This window comes from Solenopsis invicta, chromosome 14 (assembly GCF_016802725.1).
Source record: "Solenopsis invicta isolate M01_SB chromosome 14, UNIL_Sinv_3.0, whole genome shotgun sequence".
Classification (NCBI taxonomy): domain Eukaryota; kingdom Metazoa; phylum Arthropoda; class Insecta; order Hymenoptera; family Formicidae; genus Solenopsis; species Solenopsis invicta.
Genome location: NC_052677.1, coordinates 11,379,150 through 11,398,192, shown reverse-complemented (window position 1 = coordinate 11,398,192; position 19,043 = coordinate 11,379,150). Strand labels below are relative to the sequence as shown.

Genomic DNA, 19,043 nt, shown 5'->3' with positions numbered 1-19,043 from the left:
CACTAAAACTAAGACTGCGATTCCCTACCTCTAGCTTGGCATTGCAGAAACTTCGTGCGATTCTCGCTAAGTATGTTGCCACTGCTGGACGGTTGATTGGTGAAGCGCGGCTCCTGAAGTGGTTCTGCGAACAGAGAAAGATTTTCTTCTTCAGATCGATCTCGCTAGCAGCTTCAAGGCATCACTCCCGCGGATTGCAGATTAATCTTGTAATTCGCATAGGTCGCAGTTTCGCGACGAATTCGCAAATATCATGAATAAATATCATGAATAACTTTATTCAGTATACATAACATTGATATATAAATAACTTGAATAGTTTTGAAAAGCATAAATGAAAGATGATACGCCAAATGTAAGATACGAAGCTGTTGCCACAATGTCTATCAGCAATAAAAACAATAACACGATGATTGGTATACAAGAAGATTAGATTGCAAAACAGGAACGCGATGAATAGAATAAAAAAAAAAAAAAGAATAGGTCGTAGGACAGAGGTAAAGTTTAACAGAATCTAAGTACAATACTGATTAAATTTATAAGAAAATAAGCGCGATACAACAGCGGAGGAAAGCGAGATTCAGCATCAGAAGGTAGTTCGTACACGGAAAAAAATGACTTAGAAGTAGTAACTAAATATCAGTAGCTAGTTTGATATTTTCTATCAGTGCTAAAAATTGACTATTAAAGATAAAATATATTTGCTGCAAAATACAGTTTTATTAGCTAAAATAAAATGTGTGTTTTAATACGTGTAGCTAAAAAAGTGGCAGCTATTCCTCAATATCTTAGTCCCGGTCTACAATTAATGTTGCAAGCCTTAAATCGTAAAAATTGATCATAGTCGATTATTCTTCTCATATTCAACTATGATTGGTCAATTTTTTACGGCTTAAGGCTTACTACACCCACTGTAGACCGGGACTTAGGAGCATGAAACTACATACGCATTCACTAAACATTATTTGGTTCTGGTAGCAAATATTTCTTGCTGTAACTGCTAATTTTAATAACTAATAAATTTAGCTCCGGCAGCAACGATATTAGCTGTCCCTATTTTAAAGACACATCTTAGTTGCTACAGCTAAATTTTAGCTTTGTTGGCTAATCTTTTCTCTGCGTGTAAGAAAATAAGAAAGTACGATGGCGCAATTTGATTTTGAAATGTGATTTTTGAACTTGGTACGGCGGATTCGATAGTAATCTCGTGTGATCACACGTGAATTTTATACGACTGACGGACAGCCTGAGTCACCGCGAGCGCGTAAGAGAGACGTAATCATTTACGGCGCTCCAAAAAGGCCGACGAACGAGTGGAAAGAATGCGAACGAACGGCCGCGGATGCCGAGGTGCCGAGTCACATGCAACGCACGTAAAAGCCGACGCATGCACCCGCCCGTATCCACCGGACGTTCCACGCTCCGGTGATCTTGACACGCGGGTATACCGGTGTGTCGCAACCTCTCCCTCGTTCCTTCCCCTCGTAGAACCGCGGTTTGATCGTGAACAAAAAGGGGCAACTTAACGATTCAAAAGAAAACTTTGAGGAACGTGCGCATCTACGATGCGATTAATATTCAAGATGCAACATTCTCTAAATGAAGTTTAAAAAAAACCTCTAAAGATGTTTATGTATCTTTACAGTACACAACCTAGAATTTATATTTTAGCGCAAAATTGGCTACAAATGTTGCTATGCGTAGTGAAAAGCTTTAGAAAATTTGGTAAATGTTATGAGTAACGATTAGGAATTTTTGAAATATACACGCAGAGAAAAAATTAGCCAACAAAGCTAAAATTTAGTTGTAGCAACTAAGATGTGTCTTTAAAATAGGGACAGCTAATATCGTTGCTGCCAAAGCTAAATTTATTAGTTATTAAAATTAGCAGTTACAGCAAAAAATATTCGCTGCTAGAATCAAATAATGTTTAGCAAATGCGTATATATTTTCACGCTCCTAAGTCCCGGACTACAACAGGTGTAGTAAGCCTTAAGCCGTAAGAAAATGACTAATCATAGTTGAATATGAGGAGAATAATCGATCATGGTCAATTTTTACGATTTAAGGCTTGCAACATTAATTGTAGTCCGGGACTAAAATATTGAGGAATAGCTGCCACTTTTTTAGCTACACGTGTTAAAACACATATGTTATTTTAGCTAATAAAACTGTATTTCGCAGCAAATATATTTTATCTTTAATAGTCAATTTTTAGCACTGATAGAAAATATCGAACTAGCTACTGATATTTAGTTACCACTTCTAAGTCATTTTTTTCCGTGTACGAGACATTTTACGAAGCCCTTAACAGAAGTTGCCGCAGCAGCGTAAAATTTATATAAGATGTGTTTTAAGGCTACTTGGCATTTATTCTGTTGAAACAAAGAATCATAAATCTGTTCGACATATTTTTCTTTAAATCATTGAGATTTCATTATGAAGTTAGTGTAGCAAAAAGAATCAAATATAAATATAAATTTTGCTATGTTAAAATATAAAATGTGCAGATGTTAACAAATCGGAGAAAATCTGATAACATTTTTCAAAATACAATGTTGTCCTACGACTGTCACGATTCTCACGGTAAATTTCATGAGAACATTCTCTCCGTGTAGGATATCCTCGACGTTTCTATACCGTTTTAACAGAAGTTTTTAAAGAAAGTACGCTTCTTATTTTCAAGATAGTTTTCAAGATAGTTTTTATACAGAACAGTTTAAAAAAAATTTCCGAAGATATTTATATGATTATTTTTTTAAAAACAGAGCACCTCTCTCCATTAAAAATCAACAATAAACTAACAATCATCTTATTAATCAAGGCTTGAGGAAAATTACAGAGTTAGAAAAGATTTAAAGTCTTAAAAAAAAGTACGTGTGTATCGCGTTTGCGAGTATTACGAAAACATTTTGTTGCCCCATATGCAGAAAGAAAATCCGCTTTACTTTAAGATTAAATCATATAATATGGATGTGTACATGCTTGCCATACAAATATTGCGAATTCGCGATATGTATTTGTGATGCTCTGCTAATCTGAAATATAAATTTACGATTTATGATTTATGTAGAGCGCTCTTTAGAGTAAGTTCCTACGGATGTGTAAACAATGACAATTTACGGGTCGTTGATGATCGCGAGCGACAAATGGTAGTTTCCGCGCATCGTTATGTCTATTTTTCAACCAACAATTCATTCCGACCTGATGCACCGCGTGATGCACGGGTCCGCGTTCCGATCGCAGCACAGTGCAATCAGTCACGCCGTATCGTACGCATATTCTAAGAACGAACGATAGTGTGATTGCGTCGCACCTGGGCCGCCATAAATATTGATTCGGCCCGATAAGCACCCTCGACGAAAGATACCATAATGTGCCATCGCCGCGACGTTGTCAATATGTCTCGCCATCGTTCGATTTTTTTCTTCTACAGGAAAACTCTTAGGCAGCTAGCAATAAAAAATGAAGATTTTTAGCACTTTGTGCAAATTGACGACAAATATTATAATAGTAAAATATGATAACAAAGTCTTTTTTGATTTTAATTAATAAAATAATAAAAGCATAAGGCAACGCTCGTAATGTGAATAAACACAGAGTATAATGTTAAAACGGTCAATTTAACGAGCCAAATTGATTTAATTCAAAATTTACAATTACATTAATATAGTCGCTAATAATTGGAACGTTTCGGCTTTACTTAGCCTTCATCAGCCTATTAATACAGTTAAAAGTTCATCTCTTTACAAAAGATTTGGCTCATTAAATTGACCGTTTTAACATTATACTCTGTGTTAATTAATAAACATTTTTGTAAACGAAAACTTTAGAGATAAATGTTACTAAAATTTACATTAATTTTTAATTTAATAAGAAAAAAATAGTAACAGAATTAAATAAATTTTCTTTATAGATCCTGTTTCGCATTTGCTGCTCAACATCTTATAACAGAAAACTTATTTATTTGTTACATTATCGCGATTTATAATCTGTTACGAATTTTATTTTAGAAAAGCCTCAATTGGCAACACTCTCTCGTAGTTTTCTATGTATTTTAATAATAAAGACCAATTGTTGTCAGGAAACTTTTTCCAGAAAATATCAATTTTTACCACTGACATAAATTTTTTACGTTATTTAAAAAATGTGGAATCTCGCCATTCCTGTCATCTTGACTTAGAATTTTCTAAAAAGATTAGTTTTTATCTTAAAATGACGTAATATCTTACGTATCTTTGACATCGTTCGTTTTGACATTTCTGCGAAGGAAAATTTTATTTCAATTACATTCTGTGTTTTCACGCTCCTCTCGCATTCTTCATCTCATTGCAACGAAGCACTAGAATCTCCGCAATCCCTTCATCTCCGCAAGGGACAGTTTTGAGGGAAACATGGGTTTATTTTACTTAATATCGTCAGCATTTCACGTGTCTCGCGCGTACGAGGATTCGGTTGAAGGATCCAGTTTCTGGATCTTATCTGCTTATCGCGCGTCTCGCGAGACCGCGATAAGGCGACACCGCGACGCTAACTGCGCTCCGCAGAAATGCACAATTCGTAAAACACGAGCGAGGAGACACGAAATAAATACCTAAGAATAAACCCCACGTTTCACGCGCATCTATTTAACAGCGCCGTTATTTATTTCAGGCAAGCTCGTTCGCCGCCGGGAGAAATAAAAGGCTGCACGTTAGAACCAGAGCGGGAAAAATTCCCGGAATGCGCACGCATAGGGGTTGAAATAAATTATGCAACTTTCTTTGTTAGCGTACCGCTAAATACGACAGGAATAAAATAGGTATGTGCGATAGGTGTTAACGCGAGGAACGGTAACTCTCCAAATGAGACTCGTTTGCGGCCAACTAATTACTGCAGAGGTAAGCAGGCGCATGCTCTTCGAGCATTAACAGGTGCAGTTGCTGCAGCACGTGCTGCGCCTGCAATCTAAGCCCTGACGGATTTTGAACTCTTTGCACGCGTTGCGAACAACTGCTGCACTGCGAACTGATGTTAATAAGTTCTTATCTACGCTAAAAGTTCGTTGTAACAATAATATTTGTTTATTGCATGTAATGTCTCGCAGTAAAAATTTGAAATTAACAATCTCGATGTAAACGAATTAAATATTATTTATTTAACGCAATGCTATTGTCTAACAATAATTACGCGACAGAGAGATTGTAATATTTTACGAGTGAAAGCTAGAATCTCCTTTCAAATGGTGGAAGAAACAGCAGCGAGTTTCGAAGTGAATAACATTAATTGCGCTTGCTTTCAATACACTTTGAAAACTGGCGATGAACTTCAGCTGGAATATAATCGATTCAGATTCTCTCGAGCGAGGGAAGAATACCTCGTTGTTGCTTAATGCTTTTAAAAATCGCTCGTTCCAGATTTTCCGGATACAGTCTTGCGCGGCCAACGTGGAAAGTTCGTTCATCGTCGTGGATGCAAATGGCGGGCTAATTAGAAGTAGACTCTTGTGGAATTTTAACGAGAGAGCGCAATTTTAACCGATGCACCTCGGCGGAAAATGACATGTAAAGTCGCTTTCCAAACGAAATTCGTGACCCGAGTCAAGTTTTCGCCAAGTGTTCAACCAAATTCCAATCACAGTTGCATTTGCAAAAAAAATGAATGTTGATTTTACGCTGGCATTTATAGTCGTAAATAATTTTCAATCTTTGATGAAAGAAAAATATGAATGAATACATGAATGAATTAATTACAGATTCGTTCATACATTCACTCGCATTTTTAATGAATAAATGAATCCGTAATTAATTACAGATTCATTCGTACATTCATTCGCACTTTTAATGAATGAATGAGCGTTTAATGATGATTAATCACAGTCTTTAAACGAAGATGAAAAATAATTTACGACTTTGAATACCGGCCTTCGATTAGAAAAATGCGCATCGCAACGTAATTATTAAGACTTTGCGCTTGAATTGTTTTTTAAACGGAACTTTAAATGGTCCTTTAACTTTTTCCCCATGTATACCTTTGCGCACAATAATCTGAATATATTAGAATATATTAAAACCTACTTGTATTAATTATTTCTTCACTTATAATAACAAAGTTGAATATATTCTTGCTGCAAATTTAGTCTTTCGACTGTTCTTTGTTCACGTTGATCCCATAACTCGCTGAAGTATTACGAGATATAAAAGTAAAAATATTATAATTTCAAAATAAATCATACTTTAAAATTGCGCTCTATATTCAAACAGAATACGTAATAATAAAGAGAAGACGTTATCTTGAAGCAACGAAACTTCTTCGCAAATTGCCCTTTAGGCAAAACTATGTACTTCCGTGTTAAATATTTTATGACTGTCTAACGTAGGCAAATCTAGAGCATCGGAAATAAGCATCATGTGCTCCTATAGAAATAGTATAGAACGGGGCTTTAGATATAACTGTGATGATAATCATCGCATGATTCGTCGTGCACGTAACGTACACACACACACACACACACACACGCGTGTGCATACAATACGCGCTAAAGCCGAGGCCGCTAAAGAAACCCCTATTTTAAGCGACGCAGCTGTCACGAAGGGTAAAACGGGGTGACACGTTTACAGAGGGGCGTGGACGCGGACCGCGAACGAAAAAGGCTTTGGTCGTGTCGTCTGGTAAAATGAAGAAACTTCTATTTCGCGTACGCGACCGACCCAGAATCCACCGCCGGTTCATTCATCTTTAAGCGGTCGTGTACCGGTACAATTTCGTTCGCCATATACTAACGACGCGAAGGACGTACGTGATAAACGATATCCTTGCAAGAGGAAGCCGTGCCGCTTTCGGTTAGCGCGGAAAGTGGAATTTTATTAGATTCAGAAAGAGAGAGAGAGAGACAAAAATACAAATCCCTAACAGCACGAGATGTCGTATGAATATTCTAGAATATTCTATACATATATCGTACGAACATTCGTACAATATCGTTGATATCGTGCGTATATTTGTAAAATATTACAATATTCGTTCGATATCATTGTGCTGTTAGGGATGCATAGTGGAAATATTTTAAAAACTCAAAAATAAAAAATACATGTACAATTACTAATTATCAACGCGACAAAAGACAAAAATGTACAAAAAAATAGGATATATAAAATTAATAAGAAAATAATAAAAAATATGAAAAAAACTAAATCTTTTACATTTCTTTGTTTACAGTGTTTATTCGTCTCTCGTAATTACAGTATAACAATTACGACATTGCGGTATTTCAGTGCATCTTGTACAAGGAATTTCTCAGTGCGACAATTGGAGTGCGACGAAAAAAAGAAAGCGTTTGGAGACCGAGCGCGTTATGCGAAGACGAGCAATTTTGTAGGTGCACTTCCCACGGATTTCGAACAAAGATGTCCAGATAATACACATCGGTCTGCGAGGAAGGGGGCAGGGGGTGAGACACCGCAAAACGTTGCGCATTGCGTCTTACTGCACGCAGCTAGCTATATTGCAGTCGGGGTGCACGACTCCCACCTCACTGCAGTCTGCAGGTGGCCAACTTCAAGTTCTCGAGTCGCGCTATTTTGCGGATATCTTCCGGTCGAAGTTTCTTAAGGAACTTTATCGATAAATTTCTACATCCTTTTTTCTTTTATTTTTCAATGTCATGATTTTATATTTAGATCTCGTAAAACAAATAGGGACATAAAGGAAATATCACTATGCAAAACTTGAACCCATATGTCACAATGATTTTTAAATTTTATACATGTATATAAAATAAAATATTTTATATATTGCATGTATATCTTATGTATACAATAATTCAAATTTAAATTAAAAAAGTATATGCGTATAAAATACAATAGAGAAAATCTGAATATTAACTTTTGACATTTTGGATTTGTCTTTTAAAAAAATGTAGGACTCTCGGTTATCAACGTGGCACAGCATTCTTTATTCTAATAAAAGCACCCTCATCTAAATCGATACTGTAATTACGTTCGCGTGTTTGTTCAAGTGATCAATAAAGAAAACGGCAATGCGGCTGTAAAAGATTCTTCAATTATTTCAGATACTTAAATATTGAAATTTCTTTAAAATGAGTCAACTCAGCCAACGGCGACGGCGGATGTAATCAGTTTTAAATGACTTAACACGCGAAGAATTTTTCTTGCAACTTTCCGGATACAATGTATACACAGATATTTCAGGCAGAAATTGCACGGAGTTATTTGTTGCCAAGTTCCAATTAATTTTTCTCAACAAAAACGTTCACATATTTGTAAAGAAGTTACCGTCTCGTTCTTTATAAATTTCCACGTAGTTTACGGAGTTTTGGCTATTACTCAAAGAATTCAAAAATTCCCGTTCTCCAAGAAAAGTTTGATTAACCTTTCCAATTCTTTCAACTCCAAATTAATTCTATTAAAAAAAATTCTATTAATTATTGTTCCTAATAGTATTAGAGAGACGTAGACCTGATCTTTTTCTTAATTTTTCTATTAATGGTTTTGGAGAAATCAAAATATTGTTGTTGTTTAAATATCGATTAATTTGACGTTTGAATGGATCTGAAGATTGTTGCCTCGGGGTGCAAACGGGTGCAAAAGGGTTAAATATGCACTCTAAATTTGAATCAGCTGATATTTCTGATCATCCCAAGTTTGCGACTGATACATCCGAACTGAAAAATCAATGACTTTATTGTGTAGTTATTATCATTTATGAGTGTATTTATTAATACATTAATCAATAAAAACTTTTCAATGATTACCAATAACTTTTTATTAATTTTTGAGTTTTAAGATAATTACTGATTCATCAGTACCTGCTACTCGTAATCCAGTGATTATCCACTAGTTCAGATTTAGAGAGTGAAAAATAGAGATCCGTATACACGAAGTGTCAACTTTCTTCATTTTCGTTAATTTATAAAAATTGATAATTATATCATTCGATTCCAGAATTATTTTGAGTGCTTTTTCGATAGACACTATTCGAAATTATCTCGTCGAGTGTTGTTGAAAAAAATGTCCACGTTCTTTTCTTAGCGTGTACAAACTAGGAAAATATTTTCACTCTCATCCTAGTTTTAGAATTCCGACTGATGTAACTACAATGAAAGTCTACCTGAAATAAATACTTAGACTGAACTAAGCTGAAATAAAGAGCCTAGCTGAGCTCTGCCTGAAATAAATTCATGTTTCTTTGATTCCGGGGCATCCTATATCCGCCTATTTGTCGCTCGCATTCGGTGCAACGCGTTCGAATGCGACTGCGGAGCACCTAGCGTGTGCATGAAAACTCTAGTGGCGACTCAGACACGCTGCCGCGAATGTTTGGCTGTCCGCCAGTAAGCCGAGAGACCGAGCGAGTTTCACGGTCGAGATTGGAATCTAGAGTGCACCAGACGCTCATCATCGAGAGGCCGTGACCCCGTAGGGAATTAACCTCGCGCGAGAATTTTCCATTATATTCTCATACAACTTTGAAAGACAAAAAATGAAAACGGCATTTCTCATGCGCGACCACGCGATATATTTGAGATATTTTCGGTTACCTCCGAGGGAATAACCGCGAGCCACGATCACGAGCCGCTCTCTTGCCGTGCACTCTTGCCATCACCCGTCACACGATATTTACGAAATCTTCATCGCTACCATTGTTTACGGTGGTTTACGGTGGTCGGGAAATTGGGACAACCGTAGCCTTCGAGCGAGCAAGCGGTTCCTTCGCAATATCGCGTGGAAACATTCGTACGGTTTCGCGACGCGATAAAAATCGCCGAGATCGCGCGTAGGAATGCGAAAGTCGCCTTTGATCAACAACGCCTTTTGCTGCGTCGCGATTCATCTCGAATTGAACGTTGGCGGGGAAAAAATACTTTCGTTCACGTCGAGACGTTTATTTATCCTAAACGCGCGGGAGCACTGACTCTTGTTCAGATAAATAAGTCCATTTGTACATGTACTCGTACGTCACGTTCCTTCTCCATCCTTTCATTATTCTTTACACTGCTTTACATTTTTCTAGGCAATTTTTTTGTTTCGTTTTTTACTTACACTCTAGTTTTGAATTATAAATGTAGTAATATTTCTTTTATATATTTTTTTCTTTAATTTCTGGTAGGCATTATAACAATAATGTTGCGTTTATTGATACCTTATTTCTGCGTGCATTTTTAAAGAGACTTAATAAAAAAGAATAACGAATGGGGAATAAGATGTTTGCTGAGATATATTTAATAATACTTTTTAGTCATGTTAATTAGTGTTGCTAGTTTGAACGAACAATCTGTGGAATTTGTATACAAGTTCCAAAAATTAAGAAAACAACAAATTTGCAATGCATTGTTAACACAATGACTATAAAATATGCAATGAATTTTTTGTATAACGGTGAATTATAATAGACTTATAAAAATAAAGAAAAATTATAATTTAATTGTGTAAATCTTTAAAAATATATCAAAATCTTTCCTACATTTATCATATTTATGTTGACTGTATGCCTCAAATAGGTCCATGCAAATTTGTTTTATTGGTGATCGTAAAGTAAGTTACTTATAATTAGATATATACACCAATTTAATATTTTATATTTTCGATTATTTATAATATTTTATTCCTAATTCCTTCTGTTCCTTATGCTCAATTTCGTATTCTTTACTCTTGTTCCCTGTTTTTTTTTTATTCTTTTCATTGTTGCCTTTACTTGTCTATCTTGTAAATTATCTCTTCATTATGTATACAATAAACTATTATTATTATATGCAACGCTCCAATGGATGGCAATGAATCAGAGCCTATAGAGGAGAAAGGGGTACTTTTTTCAGAGGTTTTTGTCTAGAAATAACCACCGCCGACGATGGAGTGTACTTACTAGAGTGCAATCAGGAGTGCAAGCCAAGGCACATATGGTACCTGAAAAAGGCTCAAGCGTGTAAGCTCGCACGAAATCGCTGTCACGTGTTGTTATCCGTGGCCGACGCACGTCCGGGGCTCGTAAAAAAGGAGAGAATTGAGTTAGTTTGAGCATACCACGTTTCAGTGAGCGTAAACAATCTGCGTCTGGAACGCGGTTGACTTTAACGAGCCGTTCAAGGGATCTTCCCTAATCCGTAAACCTTTCAACGACGAAGAAATTCATATCGATCGTCAGATCGATTTCATCCAGTTGCCACCTCGTAAGCAGCTCGTAACCAATAAAATGCTAATAGCAGAAACAATTTTTAAAATGTATGTTGTGAGTACAAAGATTTCTGTCGTATGAAAAAGAGGAAAATTACGAATGTAATGTACACCCAGAAAAGTTTCTTTGGGTCAGAAATATTTGTCTGCAATTAAAGAAATTTGTAAATTGCTATATTGTTAAAAAAAAGTTTCTTTGATTTGAAGAATTTTTTTCGTTATTTCTTTCATAAAAATTAAAGAAATAAGTGGCTTGGTTGTGCAACGCAAATCTTTTCTTTTAATGAAAGAAATATATTTTTAAAATCAGATCAACTAAATTATTTCTTGATTTTTTCAGCACTTCTTTTAATTTAAAAAATTTGCGCAAATTGAAAACAATTCGAACAAATAATTTATAATATTTATTTTAAAAACGATTAATAACATTTTTTGAAATTAAATAAATTTTTATTTTTATTTCAACTTGAAGAAATCAATTTAAACCCAACTTTTCTTCGAGTGTATACGTTTCTCAACTAATTTTCTGAAAAACAAAATGATGTCTTGACACTCAGACACTCAGAGAAAAGTTTATGTTCAAATTGATGAAATCGTTTCTTTAACTTGATTTTTTTAAGTTAAAGTAAAAATACCTTTAAGAAAAATAAAAATTTATTTGATCTCAAGAAATGACATTCATCAATCTTTCTTAAAGCAAATAAATTATTTGTTTAAATTATTCGTTTAATTTAAACAAATAATTATTTAATTCAAAGAAAGTATTAACAGAAACGTAAAAAATAATTTAGTTGTCCTGGTTTTAAAAATATATTTCTTTCATTTGAAAAAAAATTTTCGTTGCCCAGCCAAATTATTTCTTTGATTCTAATAAAAAGAAATAACAAAGAAATTTCTTCACATCGAAGAAACTTTTGTTCGACCGTATACCAATGCACAAATTTGTTTCATACAAATTTTCTTTAACTCAAAGAATCTCATCTCTGGGTGTAATGAAATGACATTAATACGTATTTTTTTCTAAATGCACATGTTTCATTTACTTGTCCGCGCGCTCCCCCCTCTCGCGTTTTCGCATTTACGTCGCCGATTTACGGCGCATCCCTACAATGATTAATAGCTGAAGGTGCATCGTTGCGAGAAATTGCAAGTCGCTCGTACGTGAGGTATCGCCGGCCGAGAGAGCCGTCCTGTTATCGCAACGGTGCCGGCCGAGCGTTTAAAAACCGCATGTTCAACGAGGCATAGCTCCGAATTAGCACACAGCCACATGCAGATTCCCACCGGAGATACGTTCCCATAGGCGGACTCCGTTTGTCTATCCCTATCGCGCATCCCGTTGTCCTGAACAAATCTTTCCGTAATTACGACCTCTCTAGTGTACACCACTCTTCTCCGTACTCATTTATTTCTCTAATTATCTTCCTACTAATTATCTCTTTTCAACATTTTAGTTCGCGTTTATATCATTTATCATTATTATTGTTATCGCTTTCGGTACGCTTCCTGCTCTTCTACCCGGTATCCTTTTACACCTGGAAAACCCGCCGAGAACGCTAACGACCGCGTCTAAGCAGCAAAGTTGCAAGTTCTCGAACGGCATTCTGTCTGCGCGCCCGAGTTTTCGAAGGGGCTCGCTCTTCCGGGGCTCTGCGCGTGAAGAAAAAATTAACCGTTGTCCGAGAGTCCTCCCCCCCTCCCCCCCCCGGGCAGGGGAAAAATAAGTTTAAGGAGTACCAAGCGCAAGAGCGCAGATTCTTCCGCGCTTTAGTCACACGCCTCGGTTCACGAGCTTTAAATTAGCGCCGCTAAGTGCACTCGCGACGCGCCGCACCGTAAAGTTTTCGGGGTCCCGTCCCCGACACGGATGTGCATCTTCTTCCCCCCCCCTCCCCAACGATTTCGTTATGCACGCGCGAGTGCGCCGGCGGGAGGATGCTCTCGTGTTCCGAAGTTCAGTGAACAATCTGGGATAGAACGAGCGAGGGCAGCTGTCGGACCATGTGCGCGGCGTGTATACTGTATGTATACGTAAGCGGGGGAACCTGCGCGCAGATCCGCCTGCTGCAACGCAAGGATGCAAGGATGCCTCTCGAAAGGGTGGTCCTTTAACGCGCCCGATTACACGCCCGACGCACCAGCAACATCCCTCGCCTCGTCCCCTCCTGTTCTCGTGGCAAAAGAATAAAAAAAAAAAAAGTAGTTTCAATCGTTCCTCGCTGCCACGTGTGCGCGTTTTCTACCGAAAGACGCGGAGGAGGTTTCCAATTGACAATAAACAGCGTAGAGCCTCTATTTATTTGTTAAAACGGCAGATGTAAACTGAATGTAAACTGAAGACCGGATTGGAGTGAAGAGAACGGCCCGAGGAGCGCGAGGCTGCAAGCTCTTGAAAAACGATCCGTGACCCGGCTCCGTGACTTTATTTCTGACCGTACGTGCGTGCGTGCGTGCGTGGCCGTGCGTGCAATGCACGCGTGCAGACGGTCACGCGGCGACCGTAAGCGGACTCTGATGCGCGGCCTATTTTACGGCCTTGAAGAAATCCTGCTTTACCTCGTCAGTCTCGTCACCGTGACTGGGCGCTGCACGAACGCGTCATCCGGGATAACAAAAGTGCATCTACGAGGTGCGAGAGACATCACGCATGCGTGCACACTCTTTTTCTGACATCACGTTGCACGACGTCCAAGGCTAATATTCATTAAAGCAATGGCGAGAAATTTGCTGATATACGTGTTTATTTGATGAAATACTTTCGACAAAAGAAGTGAAATAGCTGCAAAGACGATTAATGAATTAGTGAAGGACAATTTGACTCTTCCAATATTATTTCTGCACGGAAAGGACAATTTTGTTGAAATACAGATCTCAAAATAATTATGATGATAATTACATTAAAAAACTTATATTGGACTGGTTTAAGCTGATTACTAGAATGTCAAAATTTTTTGCAGCAGTATCATTATGCTTGAATCGCCTTAAATAATTATTTTTTTATAATCTAACGTAAAATTATTTTCTGATCTGTATCTAGCTAAATTTTTAAATACTACAACAAAATTGTTCTTTCCGTGTGCATACGTTGATTATCCAATTACAGTCATTAAATCAAGCTAAAAATATATATATATATATATATAAATTGGTAAAAGATCAAGAGAATTACAGAGAACCTCCGATTGGGTCAAGTTACATCCCAAGGAGCATGTTTCTCACAGTCCTCTTTCATTCGCGTGACGTCCTTCGTCCTCCGCCCTTCTTCGTCCCCCGCCCTTCTTCGTCCCTTGCGCTTACGGATCTCGTTCTCGCCGCGAAGGAAACTAGTCCCGTGTAAGGACGTACAAATCGCCCGAAGGGACGCCGGTGAGGCCGGAGATCGCGCGAACGATTTAGCGTATCCACGCTAATTCCTCTCGCACGAAACAGGAAATCGCGGTCAGGTGGTAGAACGGATGGAAATCGGTGATGCGAAGCTCGGGATACGATGGATGTACTCTGAATGAACAATTTTGTTGAATTACGGATACGAAAATAATTATGTTCGATCATTAAAATAATTACATTGCACTGACGAAAGGATTTTTTTTTCAGTGCGTTGTAATTATTATATTTTAATGATCCAATTATTTTCATATCTGTGTTTCAATAAAATCGCTCTTTCCATTTCTTTCAATGTACCTTAGACGAATATTACACGAATTTACATAAATTTTCTTATTTTCCTTAACTTGAGAAATTTCCCATTTATTAGAAAATCTTTAAACATCCTTTAATTATTTTGGCGATTCAGAACGTAACGAAAAGGAATGAGAACCACTCGGTACATCCGGAGAAAAGTTATGTACGCTTAGAAAAAGGTTTCTTTGTGTAAAAAAATATTTGTTTGACCCAAAGAAATTCGTGCATTGCTATACGGTTAAAGAAAGGTTACTTTGACTTGAAGAAATTTTTTAATTGTTCCTTTTATTAGAATTAAAGAAACAATTTGCTTGTGCAACTCAAATTTTATTTAAATGAAAGAACTATATTTTTAAAACCGGAACAGCTAAATTATTTTTTTACATTTCTATCAATACTTTCTTTGAATTAAATAATTATTTGTTTAAATTAAATAAGTAATTTGAACAAATAATTTATTTACTTTTAAAAAAGTTAATAACGTCATTTCCTGAAGTGAAATAAATTTTTATTTTCCTCAAAGATATTTTCACTTCAACTTAAAACAATCAAGATAAAGAAACGATTTCATCAATTTGAACGTAATTCTTCTCTGGGTGTACGTTTAAATTGATGAAATCGTTCTTTAATTCGGTTTCTTTAAGTTGAAGCGAAAATACCATTGACGAAAATAAAAATTTATTCGATTTCAAGAAATGATGTTACAGCCTTCTCTAAGATAAATAAATAATTTGTTCAATTTAAACAAATAATTGTTTTAGTTCCAAGAAAGTACTGACAGAAATGTAAGGAACAATTTAGTTGTTCTGGTTTAAAAAAATACATTTCTTGCATCCAGAAAAGATTTGTGTTGCATAACCAAACTATTTTTTTGATTCTAAATAAAAGGAGCAATCAAAAAGTTTCTTCAAATCAAAAGAAACTTTACTTTAACCGTACAGCAATGCAGAAATTTCTTTGATTCAAGCAATTTTTTCTCAGACGAAGAGACTTTTCTAAGCGTAGAGAATTCGCTTACGTAAAATCACGGAAACATCATAAAGCTGGTAATAGCTATCTTAGGAAGGTGATTCGTTGCGCATCGCGCGCAGGAGTCGTCCACAACGAACGTCGTCTCTCGGGTGAGAGTGATGCAACGGTCGATGATTAATTTCGAGGCACGCAAAGCGGACAATCCGCGTTACGCTATGCGTCTCCGAGTGGCCTTTCGCACTCGCGCTCAGGTGAGCGAGAATTTCCGTTACTGATAGGGACCTTGAGCCGCAGCGTTGCGCAAGTGCTGCAACTGACTCGAGACGGCGGCGGGCGTGTAGCGTGTGCAACGCGCGCGTCGCTCCGTTCACCGATATTTTCACTTTTCATCGCGATTCCGCACCGGCGCGGCGCGCGTGGTCAGTGGCGGAACAAAGGAAGCGCGATGGAAATGAAAGACGCGCGAGCGAAAGGAAAACGAGGAGAGAAGAAATGAAGAAGCACGTGGGAGATGATGTGTCGCGAGCGACGCGCGAGAAGGACGCGCGCGTCGAAAGTCGCGGCGGAGAATGCACGCACGGATGGATGCACTTGCTTCGGCGTATATATATATGCGCCTCACGCTCACGCTGGGAAATGTCGCGGGCGAATAATGGCGAAGAGACGTGCAATTTGCTTCCCCGTGGGCGTGACAGAAACGGAAAGTCATGTTTCGCAATTTTTCCACCCGCGTGCACCCGACGAAGGTGCATTACGTTTATCGGGAAAGTGTTTACACCGTGACGTTGCGCTATTCTACCTCGAATCTACGTGCGAGATTTATCTCTCTCTCTCTCTCTCTCTCTCTCTCTCTCTCTCTATTTCGCGCGTTGCTTTTAATTATCCAAATATCGCAAAGAGTTCATTACACCGGAATGCAAAGACCGTGCAGCTTGTTTTCAACGTCACGTGGTGCGGAAGAAGCGGAAAAGGAGCGAGTACTCTCTCTCTGTACTCCGCGCGCGGATAATTTGCTGAAAATGCGATTTGCCACGCTCGGCACGATATCGGAATGAGCTGCAGAAATCTAAGATTGGCGAGCTACCAAAAAACAATTTGCCGCGTAGCAGGCAATTCGAGAACTCTTCGCGATCGCGGAGATCCGGAGGAATGCGTGCCTCAACAAGAAATAAATATCAGAAGTTGCTGCGAATGTATCGAGATACGCGAATATGGAACTTCTCTGACCGCGGTAGAGAAACTCCTATTTATGACGCCGAGCGCAAGTACACGGCAGGCCTAAGGGAATAAAACCGAGAAGAAGTTACAGAGAGAGAGAGAGAGAGAGAGAGAGAGGGAGAAAGAGAGGAGCACGAAGAAGACGAAGAGGAAGAAGAAGAAGAAGCCATGAAAGACGAGAAAGCCTTGCCGAGGGAAGGGAGGGAGCGGTCAGTGGCCCCTGTGCACCGGCTACCGCGTCCCATGGCATCGCCTTGCGTCGACGAGTTCCACGGCGAATAATAATGGGAATTACGGTGAGACGACGACGACGACGACGTATGGTGAGGACTCGCGCTGAGGCCTGCTGCAGCTTTTTGTCGTTGCTGCACAGCCTTGTGGAGATAAGGCACCGCGACTATACGGTAACGAGGTCGAGACAATAGCGGTTCCGAAGCGGCGCGGGGGCCCCGGTTCCCCCGGCATTCTGAACGTTCCGCCTTTCCTTCGAGAGGAGGGACCGCCCCGATGGACCCCGATGAAGAATTCGCTGTAATGACCGGGAGACGGTGGGTCAGAAATTCGAAGGTCTTCCGGCTTGCATCCAATATCTCACAAAGGAATTTTGTCTTCCTTTTTTTTTTACAAACATTTGTCCCGCCCTTTTATTCACATACTTGCTTGCGATGCATTTAATCGGAAAACGATGTCTTGTCTCTACATATTTGATTCTTTTTTTCTTCAATAGTGAACTAAAACGCATTCTCCCGCACTGAGAAAAAAAAATGTTAATTTGGTTAAAAATTAATTGTTCACTTGACTAAGTTTTCCAGCTTGATTGGGTTTCCTCGGTTCAAGTATTTGTGTATTTAAGTTAAATCAACTTTCTTCAGTTCAAGCATTTTAGCTATACAATACGAGCTGAAAGTTATCGAAATTCAAAAACTGAGAGCTACTCTAAGTTTGATCCTGAACCCAGCAAAGAAGAAAACAATGAAAAATTTGATTTATAATGGTTTTTGCAGCAAAAATTACTATATTTTGCAGCAGTTTTAAATAAATAACTTTTAAACGAATAAGTAGATCTAAATAAATATTTGCACGAATATTTATTAGAGTTTTATTAGCATATGTAAAAATGTTGATTTAACTGATAATGCTATTTTCCCATCTTTGAAAATAGGTATAATGTATGTACATTAGTATATAAATATATGTACACATAATAATATTATTAATATATTATAGTATATAAATGATATAAGATCAGTACAAGTATTACAAAACGTAATTTTTTACATAAAACTCAAGAGTATAAAAAATTAAATAATTTCAACCCAATAAGTGAATTGTGCTGAAATTTTACACGGATACTCAAATATAATACTAGAATAGTCTATAGCATTTCTGTATTTTTAGTAATGTTTAGAGATATAGCCCATACATCCTAAACTTAAATACATAATGTTGGAATTGAACAAACTTAATCAGGTTGAAGAGTTTAATAAAGTTATTTTTTCTCAGGGTGAAATTGCACATCCGCTGGCTGTTACATTTTGATATTCCGATAAGAGAGCTTGATGCTCCGATACGTTTAAATCGGCAGAACGGAGTTCGCGGACAGGAAGAAAAATGAAGAAAATGGAGATATGCTCTGATGAGAAAGAGGATGGGCGGTATCAAACGAAGATTCCGCGGCGCGAAGGACAGCAAAATGACGGTAATGAAGACGGCGGCGGTCACGAGGAAAAATAAAAGCCAAAGGTGACCGACACATCCGGTCGCTTGGAACGACGGCAACGGCGGCGGCGGCGGCTCCGAGGTCCGAGAGGATAACGGCCTAAGGCCACTCGGGACCAGTAAAGGCCGCAAACGTCGTCGATCTCCGCCGTTTGCCGAGTTTTTGCTATAGCGACTCGCAGAAATCGTTGTTGCGTCGTCGTTGTACCATCGGCGACGTTACGCTCAACCGTGCCGCAATAAAAAATATTGCGCACAGCATTCCTCGCAACGCACAAGCGCACT

General features: G+C 38.1%; 1 protein-coding gene across 8 annotated transcripts in view; it reads right to left on the bottom strand.

Annotated features, from left to right (window-relative positions):
- LOC105199239 (protein sidekick) overlaps positions 1-19,043 on the bottom strand; it is a 41,017-nt gene that overhangs the window by 16,384 nt on the left and 5,590 nt on the right. For 7 of the 8 annotated variants that reach the window (XM_039457616.1, XM_039457617.1, XM_026137954.2 and 4 more), the window contains exon 2: positions 29-124. In XM_039457616.1, the coding sequence (XP_039313550.1) occupies positions 29-124 (96 nt within the window). Of the gene's footprint in view, positions 1-28; positions 125-3,316; positions 3,456-19,043 lie in introns of those variants that run through there. The other variant, XM_039457619.1, reaches the window with a different exon arrangement.